The following is a 17,198-nucleotide window of genomic DNA, read 5'->3' as shown; positions in this document are numbered from 1 at the left end:
TCCTCGGTCAGATAGAAAAACAAACGCACCCACACACACCTGACTGCATATGTTCCTTGGTTCCAGCAAGGAACCATAAAAGGGAAAAGTAAAGAAATGTACCACTTCAATAAGCATCATTAGGTGAATTTATTAGGAATCAGATATACATGGGGATTCCCTTTTGAGGTCTTTGAAGTCCGTTGAACTCAAATGGCCTTTGACCTTTGCTACACACAAAACTCTTTTTTAACACACTATGAAGGATTTCAAGTGAGAATTATCTTAAGTTTCCCGTCTTGAGATCTTGTTTACAAGATTTTCACATTTAGGCCTCTGCTGTCCTTAAACGACCTTTGACCTGCACAAAAACATGCTTGATCTACCTATGGGGCATTCACATAAAGCATGATATCCAGCTGAGTTTCCTTCTTGAGATATTACCTTTACAGGGTTTTAACTCTTTTGAACTCAGCTGACCTCCAATGACCTTTAGCTACAATGAAAACAGTGGGCTGCACCTACTAAGCATTGTTTCATATCCTGCATGGTGGCACAAACATTAGGGTTTCATATCCTGCATGCCATGGTGGCACATACATTAGGGTTTCATATCCGGCATGGTGGAACACACATATAGGCTTTTATATCCTGCATGGTGGCACACACATTAAGCTTTCATATCCTGCATAGTGGCACACACATTAAGCTTTCATATCCTGCATGGTGGCACACACATTTGGCTCTCATATCCTGCATGGTGGCACATACATTAGGCTTTCATATCCTGCATGGTGGCACACACATTAATCTTTCATATCCTACATGGTGGCACACACATTAAGCTTTCATATCCTGCATGGTGGCACACACATTTGGCTCTCATATCCTGCATGGTGGCACACATTTGGCTTTCATATCCTGCATAGTGGCACACACATTAAGCTTTCATATCCTTCATGGTGAAACATACATTAGGGCAAAATACATACAACCGGTAAGAAAAGTGTAAAGCAATTACCCGGACAACTCAAAACAACATATACAATGTCAGCAACTAATTAATTTACTTCATCAAATGTATTTTGTTTAGCTGTCATCATTAACATCAGATAAACCAACTTGAACATAGGAAAACATATACCATCATCAGAGATATGCATAGCAGAACAGTGAGAACACATACACCCAAAACATACATCAAACATGCACTGCCTGTAAGTATTATGATTGCAAAAAGATATTAACCACCCTAAAAAGGGAAACAATAGTATAAAACTGAGCTGGCAGTGTAGCAAGGTTCATAAAGACATTTGTATGATTGCAAAAGTTTGTAAATGAAGCAAACATATCAAAAGACATAGATAAAAATAGAATAAACAAATGACATATCATAAAGAATACTGGAACAGATTAGTGGAATATTGTGACCAGAAACTTGTAAACTTGCAAAGACTGACAATCCTCGCCACATGCATACTTGATGTTATATAAATGACCCACAAAGGAAAGGCTGGAGTACACATACTCCATCGTACAATAAATTACCATGGTCCTCATTCCCATCTCAACTGTTTTCCCATCTGAAATAGTATTTCAGAATCGGTGCAAAAAACAGGGACTTTTGAACTTCTTTTTTACAACACACTTTCATTGTGATGTGTTAGCATTTTCCCTACAAGCATATTTGGGGGCTTAAAGTGCTAAGACAGAATTGTCTTTATAAAGAATATATACGCTGAAGTAGTGGGAACAGCTAAGGTGGGTAACCAATTTAAGAAATTGAAATACCAAAATATGTGTGAAAGATAACTTAAATCACATGATCTGGTTTACATAACCACCAATGAGTTAATCAATACATTAACTACTATTGTAAATGAGACAATACAATCCTCACGACAACAACTACAAAGAAGATTTTCACACATGAGACAAGTGATTGATAAAAGACTTTGCACTTATTGACTCTGAAAATGTCACTTTAACATTAGCATTGGTTGTTATTTGTCAGTCATGAAAACAAAATTAAGCTTTACCAATCACAAACAAAAGTTTCAAAACAATGATTCACAATTTCTACACACTGGAAAGTACAGTGGAAAACTGTAAAATACTATGCAAATGCTTTTGAACAGAGCAACTCCAAAAAATGGATGAAAGAGTTATTCACCTATTTTTATTTTTGGAAGGGGATGGGGTAAGGGTTGGATGGGATGGGGATAGGTCCTCCAACACTTCCCAAACTATGGGCCCAGCCCCAGAACTGGCTTGCAAAGTTTTTTTGGTAGGTTGGGAAAGGGGCTAGCTAAAACTAAAGATGGAATATTACAGTAAACATCCTCCCTGTCATGTGAAGTTTTGATAGATATGTTTTTTCAGTCAGGGTGTAATCAATCGTAATCATATAAACCAGTATTAGAGTATTAATCATCAATCAACAAGGAGGACATATAGGGTAACATATTAGGTCTCAGAAAGTAACAGGTCGTGAATGCACTAGGGAAATGATAACATGAGTCCCGAAAGAACAATGTTGAGGAGAAAATCTCCAGGGAGTATGACAGTATTCTTTCATTTCAAATCGAAAAACATGCTTAATTAAAGAGAGAACTTCTTGAATATACATTTTGAAATAACAGTATTTGTATATAAGAAAGAATTAAAAATAGGCAAAAAATGATGTTTGTAACTATTTCTTTGGTAAGTTCACCATAACACCAAACAATGGATACATGCTTACATAAATCAGACAACAGAACTAGTGAATGTAAATCTCTTCAATTTATACACTCATTTTTACATATATGTGAAAAAGGAATATTTTGTATTTTCTTCTGGAATATTACACTAAAAAGACCTTGTTCAAAATGGTAATTCAACCAATTACTTATATTTACTCTTTTGTCAAAGGATACATGTCATAATCACAACATGTGTAGTGTAAGCAGTCAAACTTCATCATGTATGTCGAATAACACACAAAACTGCAACATATAATACGTTACCCAAATAGGGGAATAGCTAGTGATGATTATTTCAGAAAATGTTAAAAGTTAGAGTGTATATTATAACAGTCAAGGGTCAAAACGTCAGCCTCGATATTTGTGACCTTGCAATCTTTAATTAATTTAATTGAGTACGTTATTAGATTAATTGATTTGACTCATCGACCCAATCTCCGATACGAGATGAAACATACCGATATCATTATTTATTTTCATATTACCTACCAAATATTGCAGGGAAACTCACACAACAGCACTGATAATTGGATATTAACACTTGATCCTGCTTTATATATTGAGAACCACTGGCAAACACTATGTCATTTGTATCTATCTACTTGTTTCAATGGTATGATAGAAAGCTGTTCTCATAACATTAATTAATTTCAGAATCATCTAGACTGATCACCTGACAATCAGCGACCCTCATTCTGTTTAAAGTTAAACCTTGAAAGAGCAAAGGAAACCCTTTTCCTACGATTGGATTTTAACCAATGACCTCATGACTATTGACCTCTACACCCCCAACCCCCTCTCACAATCACCCTCCTGCATCCTCCTGATGCATTTTTCCTTCCAAATTAATATATTGTGTTCTGTGGCATGTTATTATTCCTGCAGAATTCAACATAAAATGCTGCATTTAAAATATAGATAATAAATAGAACACATTTGTCCTTTCTTACATTGCAGTTAGCCAATCTTTCTTTCACTCACATGTTCAAGTACTAATCTAGGCATATTGTACGGTACGAGTTTAAACCCAATGAGTTGCTTTTTTGAGCTTCTTGGCAGTTTTTATTAATTGTAAATTATAGATAACATAAACAGTACTGTGTCAAAGTACTTTAAAACTGGAGATCCACCACAGTTAACTTATATTAACAAAGATCCATATATACATAATACTGATGACAATACACAAAAATGAGATAACATTTCCACAGTGAGGAAAGTCAGAAAAAGAAGACAATTGATGCACATTTTTTAAAATAAACATCATGCAATGATAACTTGTCAAATAACACCACCAACCCTCCCCCCTCCCCAGGTATTTCAACATCTCATACCTCAGGGAACATGGTACCATAATTATTCATTGAATCTGGCACACTTAATGACACTCCGGCAGTTAATTAATGAAGTTCAGGCAGTTTATTATGCAAATGAACCAAAAATTTCAAAATTTGTAACACAGTTATTAAAGCATGTCAACTGCATATTGGTGGTAGAAAATATTTTATCAAGCAATAAATATATTTGCATTAAAAAAACAATGCAATTAGTAGGAAATTAACAAGATAGTTAAAACTTTTTAGCTTTGTATCAAAGCATACCGACAATTAGAATCAAAACTAGATCACCACAAAGTGCAGAGACAGTTGTATTAAGTAACTGAAAATATTTTATTAAGCTAAAACACAGCAAATTGTTCGAAAATCTCCAGAAAAAAAAAAGAGTAATAAAAAAAGGATCATGCATTTGAAAAATCAATATTAGTGATGAAAATACCACCAACAAAGAACATGGAAAACAAGGTATTACCAAAAGTACAAGAAACACTTGACTCAAAAATGTCAAATTTAAAATACTATAATTTTAAACATTTATAGAACTATTTTGATGAATAATAAAAGAGAAAGAGTGCCATAGAGAAACGGTGGTTGCAATGTGCTTATATACGGAAGGAAAGTTTCTGATGCAACCAAATTTAAAAAGTAGTTATTGCTTCCAAAACGCTTTTCAACCACTCCCAAAATCGTAGATTGAAAGTGATCATGCCTGAAGGACGACAGTTACTGTATCATATCATGGGGTAGGCATAGGTTAATCTCACTAATGGCAAGAAATTGAAGTTGTAAAGTGGCAGTTTTACCCACTATTAAAAAATCCATTTTTTGCATCATTGTAACTTAATTTTTTCTCTTGCAACATTTCTCACATTTCATTTAGATTGATAACGATGCTGCAACTAGATGTAGCAAGTCGAAGAAATCTTGAATTTCTGATTCAAAATCTTCCAACACTCTAAACTGGTATTAAAAATTATCAGTAACAATGTTTGTAGCCAAAACCTAATTTTGAAGAAAATAGCACAGAAGTGTTGCATGTATGCGACATTTCTTAAGATTGGGGAAAAACATAGGCAGAAATACTGCTACTCAAGATGAGGAATAGGCAGTTTATATTGCTAAAAACGACATTGCCAGACACCATATATTCAACGTACGTTGTATTTGTAACTACTTCTCAATGTTACTGTGCTGCTTTTTGATTTTCACAATCCACATTTTAACAACGGTCGGCTCTCAATCAAACTTAAGAAGAGGAAAGCTGTGACATCACACAAAATCTAGCGTACAATATATCGTTAGATTTCACTGAGACGACATAACATCTTTAAGCTACAATGAAGAAACTAGGCCTAGAAGGATTGAAAGATATGTCTCATAAGATTGTTGATTTGGTACAAACCAATATTTCACTTCTTTTGTTTGAGTACCAAAATTAAAGAAATATCAAAGAAGGAGAGAATGAGAGAAACAGGTTAATACAATGAGCATTGGTTAATTAATAAATAATAAAGTGGTTAATTATTTTGGGATCAAATTTAAATATAATGACCACTTTGTAAAAAACTGATAACCATAACATAACATAACCATATATAAATATAACCCAAATTATGACCACTTTGTAAAAACTGATAACTTTGTGCAAAGAAAAATCTGGAAAACAGGAACATGACTTTATAGACAACACTAAAACATTGACCAGACTAAGAAAAAAACAACATAACTTTCATTTATGAATTATTAAGAATTATTTTAATGACATATATTCAAATAGAGAGACAAATTCATATGTGGAAAATATACTATTTACCATTGTGCAGGTTTTCATACAATTCTAGAATCCATAGATTTAAGTTTATATTCCAAATAAATTCTTATCGAATAAAGCTCTTTACATTGAGCAGGTACATGTGTTTTTACACACATATTCAAAAGGTTGACATATAAATTAAGGAGTTGCATTTTAAGGGAGGGTTTTGTCTTTCTACTTTGCCATGGGCAAATGGAATCTACAGCACATATTTTAAGAGGTAGTTTAGGTAAAACACTGAAAAATAACTGAAGTTTCATTCACTTCGAAAAGTTAAGAAAAAAGATATAACCTTCATCTTTTTTCGTTAAATGTTAACATATACATTCTATATACTTAAGGACTGCACGACCCAAATAGCACCACTTTGAAAACAGTTTTGTTTTCTCCAAATCTATGAGAAATGAAAAGGAACTGATGATATGTTTTGACTGTTTATCTGCACAAAAAAACACCAAATATGAGAATTGTATTGATTTTGCAGTATTTTGTCGTCACATTCGCCACCCAAGTTTTCTTCCAATTACAAACAGTTTTGTGACTAAGACAAAAAAGTAGAAAAAGGGAAAAGGGAAACTGGCAAAAAATATGGCATCAGGTTCAGTATAAGTGAATTAATCCCAAATTGATGAAAAAAAAAAACATTTCTAACATTATATATGCAAAGCTCTAATATCATAAAACCCCCTTAAGACTGAAATATTGAGAAGAGGGAGGAGGGGATGGGGTGGGAGGGTGTTAGTTATAGGATGGATAGCCTCCCCCCCCCCCATTCCACCTATTTATGACATAAGATATGACACAATGTAACTAATAATGAATGCAAACCTGACATGCTCCACTTCATTTAAAGGGTTCAATAGTATCAAATAAATGTTTCTCTTAATACCTATCTTACACAGTCATCTAAAAAAGAAGCCCTTACTCTCCAATAGTTGATTCTTGTTCCATAGCTACTTTTCTCTCCTTCCTTATATATTTAGATTGATGAAGTGTCTTCTTACCCCATCTGCTAGGATTTAAATTGACCTAGAACATAACCTGTCAACTTTAAAAATGGCGACCATCAATTCATATCCTTGAGTACATACATCTTTACCATCAGACCTGTTTGCTTCAAGTTCACTTTTGGTACAAAACATGTCAACTTCAGATGTTGTTATTTCAACAACAACAGCAACAAGAAAAAGATTACAAAGGAATTCAATGCAGCATTTGCCAGATGCTTAATAGATCACTTTGCCAAATTTCATCAGCTAAATATGAAAAATCCTATGAACTGTCCTTTCAAGCACGTCGCATCAGGCATTGATTATGAAGGGACAATATTACCTCTCTATATTAGTATTACATGCACAACATTGGAATCATTCCCCATTGTTTTTGTCCACTATCAAAATTAAAAACAATTTTAAAAAACATTAAAAATTTTGTTTTGAAAAAAAAACAAGATTGAAACTGCCAAGAACCTGTTCCTGTTAGAAAAAATTAACGAACCCCATTTCAAATAATCTGAATGGTTTTTTCCCATCTTTCTATGCCGTGACAAGCCTGCCCATTCTATTATAACATATAGCTTCTCATACATGCGATAGACTCTGCATGACAAGGTCCTCCAATGTCGGCATATCTACAGGGCCTATTCCTGGCCGCACATAGGTGGCTAGCAATGTCTCTAGATCCCTCTTCTCTTTATTAAGTCGCCACCTCACCCCGATCAATGTTTGGATCAGCGGGATCTTAAAAGGGCTGGTCTGCGCTTCCCGGATGATCCTGAACGCTGCTTCGGCATAACCCAATGCATGGGCCTCTCCTTCTTCTATCGACATGTACGCTACGACTAGAGCGCAGAAGGTGACGACCGTGTCCGGGTACTCTTCGCCCAAAAGTTTGGCTTGTAAATGGGAAGCATTTTGGAGTAGCGGTATAGCCTCTTGGAATTTACCCTCGGACATGAACTTGTAAGCTCTACGGATGTCCGTTGCATAGAAGAAGTCTTGGTACGGCATGGACAGTCTTATATCCTCGCTCGTGTAGATGTGGCTGAGGTACTGTTCAAAGGCACGACTGCGCTCTGCGATAAACTGATGACGAAAGTTACCGGTGAAGGCTTTCCGCGGGAAATAGATGTGCTCCATTACTTGAGGAAATAGCTTGGTGAGTTGCTTGTGGAGATCCAGGAAGTCTGAGTATCGCTTTTCGATCGTTGCCTGGGAGGTGTCAGATCCAATGTTACGATTGATGGCAATGGTGTACAACTGTAAGAACAAATGCATGGACAGAGGATTGGTGATATGTGGTTAATGGCGATGGTGTACAACTGTAAGACAAATGCATGGACAGAGGATAGGTGATATCACCAATTTATCAACCTTATTGCAACGGTGGGATTTGAATTTCATAACGGCAACACTTTTTATTAAATGTGGCATCGAAGGATCTGCTATTTCTTGGGTTGAGAAATTGGTTGGAAAAAAAGGAATGGTGAAAAATATCCATACAGTAATTAGCAAACTTTAGTTAAAGATAATGTCATCTACCCTAGGGTGGATTTGTAGTTGCTCTCCAAAGCAAAAAACAGTTAAACTGAAAATGATACTCAACAGGAACTACAGTTTGCAGATGACTCAGTCGATTCAACCATTTAATACTTCCCTTCAACTGACTATGTTGGGCAGAGAACAATGAAAGGTCACATTGCATCACACTGCATGTCACGGAAATTAACAAGGTATATTAGGAATTGGTTATTTTACCTTAAAAAGTAAATGTTGAAATTTAAAAAGGGGCTCTTTAAACTACAGATAATTGAACTGACCAAAAATTTATTGAGCTTTATATACTGTACTCTTTAATTACTGTACATTCCACTTTTCAAACCAAAAACTATTATCTTACATTTAAAGTTTCTCAAATTGAGACTTCAACTCCCCCCCATTAAATTGAAAGCATATTCTGGATATTTTCTGTATTCATCAGAGTAAGGGAAAATCATATGCATATATTACGTGCTTTGTTATGAAGATATGCATTTTCTATACTTCATTTTAATTGGTTTTTCTTTAATGAATGCATCTGGCAACAGCTGACTGAATGATATCTTTCGGCAAGCATACCTAGAGTAACGAACAAGATGATGCCGGGTATATAAGAACATTCCATGTACTGGAGGAGTTTTCTTTATTTAATTTTTTTAAATGATTACACCTGATACGCTTGCTTAAAACAATGTAGTTTATTAGCGTGTGATCAAGTGTTCATTTCGTATCATGAAGAACAGTCTTAATATGTACGTGTATCTGAACACCTAAGCTAGATCACCAAATTCCAAGACTTACCGGTTTTAGATATTTACGAATGACATGCCTACCTGTCTCCTCACAATCTCAGCACTGTCATTCTACCGTGTATAAAGTAAACTGGTAACCTTAACACTGTGGGCCTTCTATGGCTAGACCCTCCGGCCAATGACCTCATTCTACCAGTAGAAAAGTGTCTAGAACGTTCGTTCTGTGCTCGGATTTCTTTTGATACAATTTGCTTGGAACTGTTGTTATCAGGACCTTTTTCAAAACATCTGACCCAACCTTCAAGAAGTGTTTCTCAATACCAGACTGACATTCATAATTTAGCTACTTTATCCCTAAATTTTATTCCCACATGAAGATCTGGCATATAAAGTTGGTGAACGTGTTCCAATCGTAAATAAAATTGTAGCCAGAATTGTTTGCATATCGTCGTATGCAAAAAGGATCTCAAAATTGCCTTCATTTTTCTTAATCTTTGGTAAAGAAATATGACTACTGATGATAAAATAAGTCTTCTTTTATGAGGTTTATATCATAAAGAATACTGACAATTAAACAAACCATCAGTCCATACTGTATTATAAACTTGCTAAATATTATAGTCTTTTGACCTGAGCAACATGTTGGTATTAGACTGGCTTTTGGAGGAAGTTTGTGAACAGCATTGCCTTTAATAGACACAATTTAGACCTTATAAACCGTACAATGGGAAACCAACGATACCATAAAACAAAAATTCTACAGGAGCAGAGGATGTGTTCACTTCCTAATTGCAATTTCATTTCTTGTGATGAACACAGAAATTCCAGTGCAGGTGATTGACCCAATTGAAATCCCAGCTGCAGTAACAGAGTGATAAACACACAGTGCCTAACGGCATGATGAAGCAGCTTGGAATGATTTTCTAAGTTTTGATCAATATTCTGACAGTGAATAGTTTATTCTCCAGTATGCAGAAGGGGGTAGGGGGAGGGAAGGAGGTTCAAGGCCCACCAATATCATCTGTCAGAACTGCCTTCAGTCAGGACATTTTTTACTTTCAGTCAGGGAAGAACGAGCCCACTCTTCTGGGCCAAACGAGGTCCTTCCATTTTAGAATTTACCCTCCCCTAACCACACCCTTCCCCCAATTCATATCCACCTCACTGAGCACTGTATTTCACATAAGGAAATGACACTTACAACAAATTTCTTGTGGCCATCCTTCATTGTCTTGGCTGAGGTCACAGAGAATGCCGGTTTACTGGAGGAGAGCGTCTTTTCCTCATCCCCGTACGGGCAGAGCTCTGAAACTCCATATATCTTGAAATTTCTCCCTGATGATACAAGAAAACAAACTGATGAAAATTCATCCATAAAATCTATGACAAGGTGCAAACAATCTGTATAAACACATATATGCCATAGTGTTTAAGATGTACTTGCTGAGAATATAAAAAGGAGATGTCATTATTTCCTGACCTTGTTTGAAATCACCTTCAATACTGAAAAAACAATTATTCATTACTAAACCAGGAAACGAAAGAGCTACCAATTGTGAAGAACACTTTTATACTTTTAATTGTAAACAGAAAACACAAATTCCATCCATTTTGGGGTTCTTGGACTTTTTGAAAGGTTACTTTAGCTTACAGAAATGCATATTTGAAAAATGATTGGGAACGATATTGGGAGCCTTGGGAAAACTTTTTGTGGATTAACATTGAACATTACTAAAAGATATACTTTCCAATTGTTATATGTATTTGAATTTATTTTTGTGTTTACAAAGCAAGATGATACATGTTGATTGTCTTGTTTGTTTGTACTAAAATGATATATAATTTAATCAAAAATAATCAAAAATAAAATAAATAAAATATTGTGAAGAACACAGAAACTGTTAGGTGTCAGAATCAAATATGTTTTAGAAGTGTTTTTCTCTTTGTTTCCTTTCTTCATTGGAATGTTTGTGTTGACGGTTCCGTCCTTTCATCAAGGAAAACAATGATTCATCAGCTAATAAATATATATCTAAAGTTATGCATATTGTTTACAATTCATGGATTACCATTCATTTCTGTACATAATGTGTGTAAAGAACTAAGGTACAGTCTGGGAATGATTGAACCTATGTTCTAATTAATTCAAAGTCAGAGTAACAAACATTAACAAAAGTTACTGTGCATGTAATGATATAATGTATATAAGTTTACAACATACAGCTACTGTACCCAACAATGTTTTTTAAGCACAGGTAGTTGGCATTTTGTAAATATACTCGTGGCTAAAATAGGCAATTCTCTAGGAGAGACATCGCTTTACACAGCCAATTCAGTGAAACAGTTTACTAAATTCAACCAAATGACATGACCAGAGGTTATTACTTATTAGTGACTTCCAAAAGCGCTCACATCTTTTTGTAATTAACTGATGTGGTATTCATAGCTGATCACCTGTTTTTTACAAAATATATGAATATCAATCTACTGTAGTCCTACTGTATACAGCCTCATTGGCAAATTTGGCATACAAAGGTGTGAAATGTACTGAGTATAATAATATTAGTAATAATAATGTTAGTTCTGAACATTAGATACAGGAATAGGTACAGGAATAGCCTACTGTACATATGAAACTAGTTAACTAAGTATATATGTATATTGTGTGTTTATATATATGGAACAAAGTGTAGAGTCACACTTAACACTTAAACTACATGGTTACTTAACCTAGCTCAAAGTTGAAAGAAAACAATGTCCAGGAAGCAAAGTTACACATATAGGTTAATACACTATCTGATACCATTAAATTTACACATATGTACATTTCTTATTCTTTAGAGGCTCCAAGCTGCCAGTTGATACAGTCAGTAAAGTAGTCATAGCCTGGCATCAATCAATCGATCACAAAAAAAATACAACACTGTGCAAAATATGCGTCCTGGATCAATCTCAGGTCCAAGTAAACAAAAACTCCAACTGATTATTAAGTCCCGAATAATTCCAGAAATGTCCTTAGTTGTTTTATTCTCCTGTTATCAAAACACTCTGCTTGTTGTTCAAACAGTCCACTTTGAATGGTTACCAACTTGTGATGAACTTTTGATCCTTTACCAAAGTTCCGACAGGATATCCTAACTTTCAACCTTCTACCAAAGGACAATGTGGAGTACTAACACATTGTAATGGAATAGTCTGCCATACGCACTGTACTGTAGATTATTATGATTGGTTTGTACAAAGAAAACAGTGCCAGGTCGTGCCACTGTGTGTAACTGTAGGAAATTGCTGAAGTGTGTGTCTCAGCAAATTTGTTTTGGAAGGAAGCCTGTATGAAGTACAATGGCAGTTCATTACAGTAAGTGGTAATGGAAACTAATATTTTAGTATACTCAGCAAAAATCTGAGTCAAAATGTAATGCAGACAATGCAAAAAAATTCTGCTTGTTAGATTGATATACAGATCATAATATAAATTGATACACACCCAAATGTTTACACAAATTACACTTTTCTGGACAAACTGTGATGCTTTTACAAAGATTTCGGAGATTGGTATTATTGATAATGTCAGCAGTGCGAACAAATTGTTAACACAAAAACAAACACGCACACACACACAGAAAATGGATAACAACTTTTCCTCATTGACGTCTGAACTATTTATATCTACAACTGAGGTTTAGCACAGTAAGCCATTTTCAGTTTCAAGCTTACCCTACAGTAGGTGTGTGAAGTTATATCAAGCGGAAACAAAACTTGCAACACAATCAACTATGCAATCATTAAAAATCCCTGTAGGCCTAAAACTAAGAATACAGACTTGAGATTTATTAATTCCTTGCCACATTTTACATATATGAGAACAAGTCATGTTTAAAAGTTCACAAAGTTTTTTTTTAACTTAATGAGGAGGAACAACTAACATAAACAAGTGTCAGGTTCACCCAAGTTTGACATTCTGAATTATCTGAAGTATTTACAAGGTTTTCAGAATTTTAAAAACCTGAATGAAATGATGACTTTGATTTGTACAGGCTTTTTAGTGAGACATAAAGGGATGTGAATTAACCAATAAAACTGTTGCGGTTTTGAGAAAACCAAAGACAGGAAGCAATAGCACAGGTCTCAGCATTATAACAGTAGGCTTCGCCAGAAAAGTCTTGTTTGTGGTAAACAATCTCTAACAGTTTTAAATTTTGACATAAAGATCACCCTTTTTCACCAAAAAAAATATTTATTCTTAAGGGCCTACAACATATCAAAATTAATATTGTGCCTTACGTCATCCTGAAAAGTTTTGAAACCATGACACTGTTTCTCCATTTATGACAGCTGGTGTAGCAGGTCTATACTTTGCACAACAAATGTGTTAGCCTTGTTTTAGGGATTTCCTGGTAATAAGTACTGATGCTACTGTACAGTTTTACTGGGTATGTTTGGGGAAAACAGATAAACACTGGTGTCCAACCCCATGTATTAAACACGTAACTTTAATGATTCTGTTGGGTAATTCAAAATGGTCATTTTTTTATGACAATTGAATTCAGCTAAAATCTAACAATTACTGTCATGAAGAAATAGGATTTATTAGGGAAAAGGGACCAAAAATCTCTCTTCCAATGTGAGCAGTACCAAAATGGACTTACAAATCTCGAAAAGCAAACTTCACTGTCATTTTATACTGGTTTTAAATTTCATATATTAACATGGCTGTATAAATTCAATCTGTAAGTTACCTAAATAACACTCACTGATGGAATTCACCTATTAACTCTATGACTACCCATCTCAGCAAACCCATAAATTGGTACAATTGTACCTAACATGGTTTATAATTCAAATTTCATAAAAATAGGCATTTACTCTACCTGAGGGAAGAGAAGAAAAGGAAGCACCCTGAGACCCGGTGTCATCATCACCATCACCATCATCATCATCATCATTTAAACCATCATCGCCTTCATCATCACCCAAATCACTGTCACCTGGGATGCCCATGCCATCCAAGCCGAGACCATCGTTAAAGGTCAGTTGACCGCTGAAGTTGACCCCGAGCTCATCATCGTCTTCCACCAGCTCACTCTCCGACGATGAGCTGACAGGATCATTTATACTAATGGTGCAGGGTAACTTCTTCAACTTTCCCGGAGCGGTCATACTTTCTTTCCTGTCTCCTCTCTCCTCCTACGTCGCAAGTATTTCCTCCAGGAGGAGAGACAGATATGTTGTGCTCTCTCTAGTTTCTCTAGTCTTGACTTTCTTTCTACTAAAAGAGTTTTATGTCCACAAAAGGACCTTATATCAACAAGATGTAAAAATCTGATTTTGCATGATATGGATGGGTATAGGACATCACTCTGATGTGTGTACAGAACTCAACTAGTGTGTGCAGCAATGTCTAGCAGATTGTGCTATTAGAATGAATATTTCTGAACAATCTGATTTGGTTAATAACCGTGAGTAAAATGAGTTCTTGTGTCCATCTTCCTCATTCTGTTGGAGGTAATGCTAAAATTTAGCAGGACTTCGCCAAAGACTATGTAGTAGTACATAAATAATTCAGGCTAACCTGTGCCTAATGCTACAGTAATACCAAGTGCAATCTGAAATGAGAAAATAGACAATGAAAAGAGAATAATGATGTCTTTCTAGATTATTTATTTAAAGATATTTCATATTAAAGGGAAAGTTGCCAGTAAGGAAGCCGCTTATAATTGGTATAATTTACCAACTGGTGTTCAAATCAAGCTAGGAGAAAGTATCCTGTATTTATTATATTGGACACTAAAAATGCACAATGAACTGATTGGAAGATAACTACTACCACCAACACCACAGTTTCCCCTCCCCATGTATCCCCTCTCCCCCCCCACCCCCCATATAGCAATTGATTAATGAAGGAATAGCAGACAGCATTGTCTAGAGCCTTGAAGAAGCACACTGTAAGGAACCAACTTCATTGCTTATTTCCACAACTTGGTATTTTTGCTAAGATTTTTGTTGTATCAGAAATGCCAAGTTCTTTTCAAGTTCTGTAAGATACGTAAGACCAAAAGTCATTGACCATCAGAGTCACTGGATCATTTGATCTGCTGTTAAAGAAATTGTACAGTTTGTACAAAGAACTCTATTCATATATTTTTTTTTAAAGGTACAAGGACTAAATGCAGTGCACAGTTTAAAGGACCAAAGTTCAGTCATGAACAGTACAATATGATTTTGGTATCAAAAGAGATTGAATGGAAGGCGAGATATTCTCACGCTTGACCACATCTTGTTTTAAATATTTGCTGAACCTATATATAGTCATGTGAAAGAACTAACGAAGAAGATTACTAAAGTACAGTACCAGAGTTTGTTGGTTTTACCATGCTTGCAATTTTTTTGGGCATTGTGAAGATGACATTCACAAATCACAAGATATCATTCTTGCAGAAAATTGCTCCAAAGAATGAAAAACCCAGGAAAAGACTTAATCAAATGATTGGTTGACAACCACTTACACTTGACCTTTAACAATGAGAGTTCTAAGGAACTTTTAGAATCATTCCCATAACACTGCATCATAGCTAATATATAACTGGCCTAATTGGAAGTTTTCTGTGAGTGCATGACTTTGATAAAACTTACATTCACAAATATAGGAACAGACACACACAAAAATACATTAAATTGCAAATGAGATGTAGACATACAAGTGATCATATTACAGTTCAAGTACATCAAATAAATGAAGTTCAATTCCTAAGCATGACCCAGCTTATATGGATGACTCAGTTGTTACACTAAGTATAAAATAGGCCTATGCATCCTAAGCATAAAATTAAGACCTTTATCCTATGACTGATAAAAGTGTGGCCATCGAGATGCGTTAGTCGCAGTTTACCAAGCTGGTGTTTGCAATGTGGGCTGAGCCAGAATTCAGAACTGATAAGTACCTGCCTGTAAGTTACTTCTGTGACAGTACTGTCTGCACTTGGAACTTTATAGTACTTCTTACTAACAGTCACCCAAGAAGGAACCTGGGTACCAAAAATGAACGCCTGATCCACTCTCAACCCCAGTCCCCTTTCATCGAGAATGTGACTGTGTGATTGTCAGGTGTGTATACATGGCGATATCTCTATATGGGGAATATAATGCTACACATGGCATGGAACAATACGTTTCCCTATGTTAGGCCTGTAGCACTGCAGGCAGCTTTCTGCTATTCTATATAATGAGCTTCCTATGTAATGATTTTAACCTTTTTAGTAGTCATTCTTGTGACTTAATGTCACCTTCGTTTCCATTGTACAACACTGTAGTTCTTATTCAATCATCAATGGGTCTACTCTTACAAACAGAAAATGCTAGAATACTTCTTATGTTATTTTTATTTGTTAAGAATTGGAATAATGTTGTTTATAAGTACCCATGGTCTAATAAATTCATTATACCTCTCCTGTGCATGAGCCCGACAACTACTGTATTAATACTATAACGTGTATGCATGTGTCTTGTCACTCCCGCTGGTTCTGTTTAGTGAAGTTGGTCGATGGTTAGGTGTAGTATCAACTGTTAAAGTTATATAGTTGAGGAAAGCCTGTGGGGTAACTTACAGAGATGTGCCAACCATAATGCTTTGCTTAGCCTACGTCTAACTCTAAGCAGCTAGTCTCATGTCCAACTCTATTTATGTATGTTAGCCGAAGGCCTGTATAGCCTATGGTAAATATAGAGCCTAGGCCTACTGCAAAACCTAACGTAACGCTAAGCAGATACGTTTCTGAATGACATGAACATTGACCTAGCCAGCAATGGAAGCCGGCTTGTGAAGTTGAATTTTACAATTAAAGTTGTCATACAGAAAAACACATAAAGAGGATTCCTCACTTATCCTACCTTCCTTTCCCGACCGACTGCGAAGGCTTCTACATGTCTAGACCTAGTATTAGTACAGTACTAGGGCCGCGCCGGGACATGTTATATTCCACCCCAAGGTAACACATTGCATTTAGCGTTGTTAGTGTGAGATATGTATATGGCAGCTA

The 17,198-nt window shown here is 35.5% G+C and overlaps 1 protein-coding gene and 1 long non-coding RNA gene across 2 annotated transcripts in view; one reads left to right on the top strand and one right to left on the bottom strand.

Annotated features, from left to right (window-relative positions):
• Positions 1 to 10,357, top strand: part of LOC139965498 (uncharacterized) — a 22,049-nt gene extending 11,692 nt beyond the window's left edge. Inside the window, exon 4 of the long non-coding RNA XR_011792268.1 lies at positions 8,959 to 10,357. This is a non-coding gene — a long non-coding RNA (uncharacterized lncRNA). The remainder of the gene's footprint in view (positions 1 to 8,958) is intronic.
• Positions 1,041 to 17,198, bottom strand: LOC139965482 (sorting nexin-21-like). Its single transcript, XM_071967888.1, has 4 exons — positions 17,050 to 17,198; positions 14,034 to 14,768; positions 10,364 to 10,497; positions 1,041 to 8,131 (listed from the first exon to the last, which is right to left on the bottom strand). The coding sequence occupies exons 2-4, from the start codon at positions 14,320 to 14,322 to the stop codon at positions 7,454 to 7,456; spliced, it is 1,101 nt and encodes a 366-aa protein (XP_071823989.1). The 5' UTR covers positions 14,323 to 14,768; positions 17,050 to 17,198; the 3' UTR covers positions 1,041 to 7,453.

The sequence above is a fragment of the Apostichopus japonicus genome, chromosome 3 (assembly GCF_037975245.1).
Source record: "Apostichopus japonicus isolate 1M-3 chromosome 3, ASM3797524v1, whole genome shotgun sequence".
Taxonomy (NCBI): Eukaryota; Metazoa; Echinodermata; class Holothuroidea; order Aspidochirotida; family Stichopodidae; genus Apostichopus; species Apostichopus japonicus.
Note: the sequence above shows the minus strand (reverse complement) of the source record. Positions and strands in the feature narration are given on the sequence as shown.